General features: G+C 35.7%; 2 protein-coding genes across 2 annotated transcripts; both read left to right on the forward strand.

Moving 5' to 3' along the window:
* Positions 1–908: 908 nt before the first annotated feature.
* Positions 909–2,210, forward strand: RHIMIDRAFT_125270 (Glucosamine/galactosamine-6-phosphate isomerase). The gene is made up of 4 exons (XM_023605459.1): positions 909–1,059; positions 1,109–1,631; positions 1,684–1,735; positions 1,795–2,210. The coding sequence occupies exons 1-4, from the start codon at positions 1,011–1,013 to the stop codon at positions 1,927–1,929; spliced, it is 759 nt and encodes a 252-aa protein (XP_023460908.1). The 5' UTR covers positions 909–1,010; the 3' UTR covers positions 1,930–2,210.
* A 378-nt stretch (positions 2,211–2,588) lies between these two features.
* RHIMIDRAFT_242924 (uncharacterized protein) lies at positions 2,589–3,027 on the forward strand (the record flags this gene model as incomplete). Its single annotated transcript, XM_023609868.1, has 2 exons — positions 2,589–2,610; positions 2,675–3,027. 2 exons carry the CDS (start codon positions 2,589–2,591, stop codon positions 3,025–3,027), a joined length of 375 nt encoding a protein of 124 aa, XP_023460909.1.
* Positions 3,028–3,633: the final 606 nt, after the last annotated feature.

Genomic DNA, 3,633 nt, shown 5'->3' on the forward strand with positions numbered 1-3,633 from the left:
GGATACTTTTAATAATCAAAAAAGGAAATATTATATAGTCCGACATTCTACCATGTGAGAAACTCTTTAAAACAGGAAGCTTATTTCTAAAGTTATTCTATTCTATTTTATTATGACGGCAAGACAAGGGATGTGCATACATATTATAGTAATAAGCAGGGTACAGCTTGTTAAAAAGAATGAGGGGGAAAATGTAACTGTAACGCAAAATTGTGTGTGACAAGTCCTTTTTTTCCCTTTTCTTTTTTCTTTTTTCGAAAGCTGCCATTGAAATGACGGAATTCATCTCGAACAGGGTCCTATTAGAATATGGACAACATGAGTATATGATTGGCTCATAAAGTCTTTTCATATTATATCCGCTACAATTTTTTACCGCGTGGACCCTATGATAAACAAAAGGGTTTCTCAATGAGAAAATGAAATATTTCTTCATTTAATAATCAACATGCAACTTTTTAAATCTGTTAATAATACAAATCTTGGGTCTTGAGATGTTATTATAAAAGAAAAGTATCAACTTGCCAATAATGCCTTTTTCCTTTTCCTTTCTCTCTCTTTTTAGTCTTGTTCTACAGGGTCTTTTCGGAACCAGTTTGTGTTATGTAAGAAAATGTGTGCACCAATTAAAAAATTTATTTACCCAGGGTGCAGTACTCTATTACATAATGCCCATCTGTGTTGTTTATTCTGTATGAGTCATGTATCAAACAGGCTGTCTTTTATACTATTATTCAATATTATTCTTTATCTCATTATGTATTGATAAATGGATCCTTTTCTTATACATTTAAATGCCATAGTTTATACAACAAGAAGGACAATACTATTTTCTTTTTCTTTATGAAAATAATTCAATCGCCGATTACCCGTGAAATCACCCTCCCCAGACAGAATGAAAAAGTGTGATTGGATCATCTGGACCCTGTCTTTGTTATATAAATTTTGTTTTTTTTTTTAATATTTCTCTTTATTTCCTTTTCCCCCTTTTTTTTAGATAAACATACAAAATGAGATTGATTATTCGTGAAGATTATGAAGAAGTAACAAGCTATGTTGGTAAGTTAACTACCTTAAAACAATAATAGATAACTTACATATTCTCAAGCCAACTACGTGAAGGAACGCATTAATCAATTTAACCCTTCTGCTTCACGTCCTTTCGTACTCGGTTTACCTACTGGTTCTTCGCCTGTGGGTGTCTATAAAAAGTTGGTTGAAATGTATAAGGCAGGCGAAATCAGTTTCAAACATGTCGTTACCTTCAACATGGACGAATACGTCGGACTACCTCGTGATCATCCTGAGTCATATCACTCCTTTATGTGGAAACATCTTTTTATGCATGTTGACATTAATCCTGAAAATGTTCACATCTTGGACGGTAATGCTCCTGATTTAGATGAAGAGTGTAAGAAGTTTGAAGCAGAAATCACTAAAGTGGGCGGTATCGAGCTCTTCTTGGGTGGCATCGGTCCTGATGGTCACATTGCCTTTAACGAACCCGGTTCATCTCTCACTTCCCGTACTCGTGTCAAGACATTGGCCTATGAAACCATTATCGCCAACGCTCGTTTCTTTGACGGTGATGTATCCAAAGTACCTAAACTCGCCTTGACTGTTGGTGTTGCGTAAGTATTTTATGTTAATCAAATATGATAATAGTCTCATTCTATATTCTAGCACTGTTATGGATGCTCGTGAAGTTCTCGTCATCATTACTGGTGCACACAAGGTAAACGACACTCCTATTGCTTTTAACAATATATTTATTCATCATATATATGTATATAGGCTATTGCATTGGCAAACTGTATCGAAGGTGGTGTCAATCACATGTGGACTGTTTCTGCTATTCAAATGCATCCAAAGGGATTGATCGTCTGTGATGAAGATGCCACACTTGAGTTGCATGTCAAGGTAAGATAAGAAAGGCTATATAGAGACTGTCTTTTTAATGTCTCTCGATAGACTGTCAAGTACTTCAAATCTATTGAACACGTGCATCAATCGCTCATTGGACCTGAAAACTTGTCCCTTCAGGGTGGAGTTAAACAGCTCAAAAAGTTCAATTATAGTTCAAGATCTCAAACACCTTTAAATGGTCCTTATGACGAATAAGCTCTTTCTTTCTATGATATGCACATACATTAATATATCCTTCTCATAAAGTGTACATTGTCTATAATTCATAAATAAATAAAAACAAGATTACATAACATTCTAATTTATTTGTGTCCCCTTCGATATGCTGACATAACACATTGCTTTACCTATCTTTTCAGGGTCTCGAATGGTTATACAGTTACATCACTTTTTGTATATGTTACTTTCGTCCCCTCTTCAATTGATCACACACTGTCATGAGATACATGGTTTGATCCTAATACTTAAATAAAGAACTAATGTAAAAGGCGTGTGCTGTTATTAATAGAGACGTATCACCCTCGGTAAGCTGTTAAAGTTGGACGACACATAAAATCAGCTTTTGATACTCAGATTAATAAGGTCGAACCAGGGAAAATGCAAAGGGTGCTAGGTCCAGTCGCACAACTGTTCAAAAGGACAAAAATCATCTCTTGAAGTGAATGGAAATTCCGACAAAGCCTGGTATCAAGCAAATAACTACTGAGTGAATTCTCAGATATATTAGCGGACATATAGTTTTATGAAGATAAAGTAGTTGTTTCTGCAAACTTACCACTATGGAAAATCTACGAACGCATATGGAAGCTCAATGCTGAAAGTTATGATTCCTTTGACAATTTCCTTAGTCGTTTTGAAGACATCTTGGAAGTTGGCCCGATCGACATTGGCGAAAATTGGTCAAGATTGATATCAGTGTTCATGCACCAGCAACACCGATACGCAAAGAAAAGAATGGGACAATCAAAGCCTCCATCAAGTAACGAAGCTAGATACAGTCAACAAATACAGTTATCAAGATCAAATCTACCATCGAAAGCAAAAGCTTTTGTCAACAAGAATGCAAGTAATAACGTCTACTGTGGCTACTACGACTCTTGATATTCTCATGCTTCTGAAAACTGTGAAAAGACAAAGCATTTCTTGTTAGCCCCCGCGATCTTCTTCCTTGGTACACATACACAATAAAATCAATGGATCTACGGCATCAAAATGGAACCCTGAAAACAACTTTTGTAGAAACTACACCGCACAAATGTTCCCTATAACGCCAAGCATTACCAAATTTGCTCTGACGATAAACACAAGAATAGCACCACCTGTACTATCCTCAGTTCAAAGATTATCAAACAAATGGCAAAACCAAATGCTGACAATACTCAAGCAGCATTAAACAACACCGTCTAGCCCAAGCATCTCCGATGAACTCATGAATATAGACGGTCTTCTAGTTCACCACAAACATCTCAAAAGAATGTTGGACAAAATATTAAAATGTTTCACACTTTTTGTTATTATACGGAGTATCAAAAACTGGTTGTATATATTGCCCAACTTTAACAGCTTACCGAGGGTGATACGTCTCTATTAATAACAGCACACGCCTTTTACGTTAGTTCTTTATTTAAGTATTAGGATCAAACCATGTATCTCATGACAGTGTGTGATCAATTGAAGAGGGGACGAAAGTAACATATACAAAAAGTG

This window comes from Rhizopus microsporus, assembly GCF_002708625.1.
Source record: "Rhizopus microsporus ATCC 52813 unplaced genomic scaffold scaffold_63, whole genome shotgun sequence".
Classification (NCBI taxonomy): Eukaryota; Fungi; Mucoromycota; class Mucoromycetes; order Mucorales; family Rhizopodaceae; genus Rhizopus; species Rhizopus microsporus.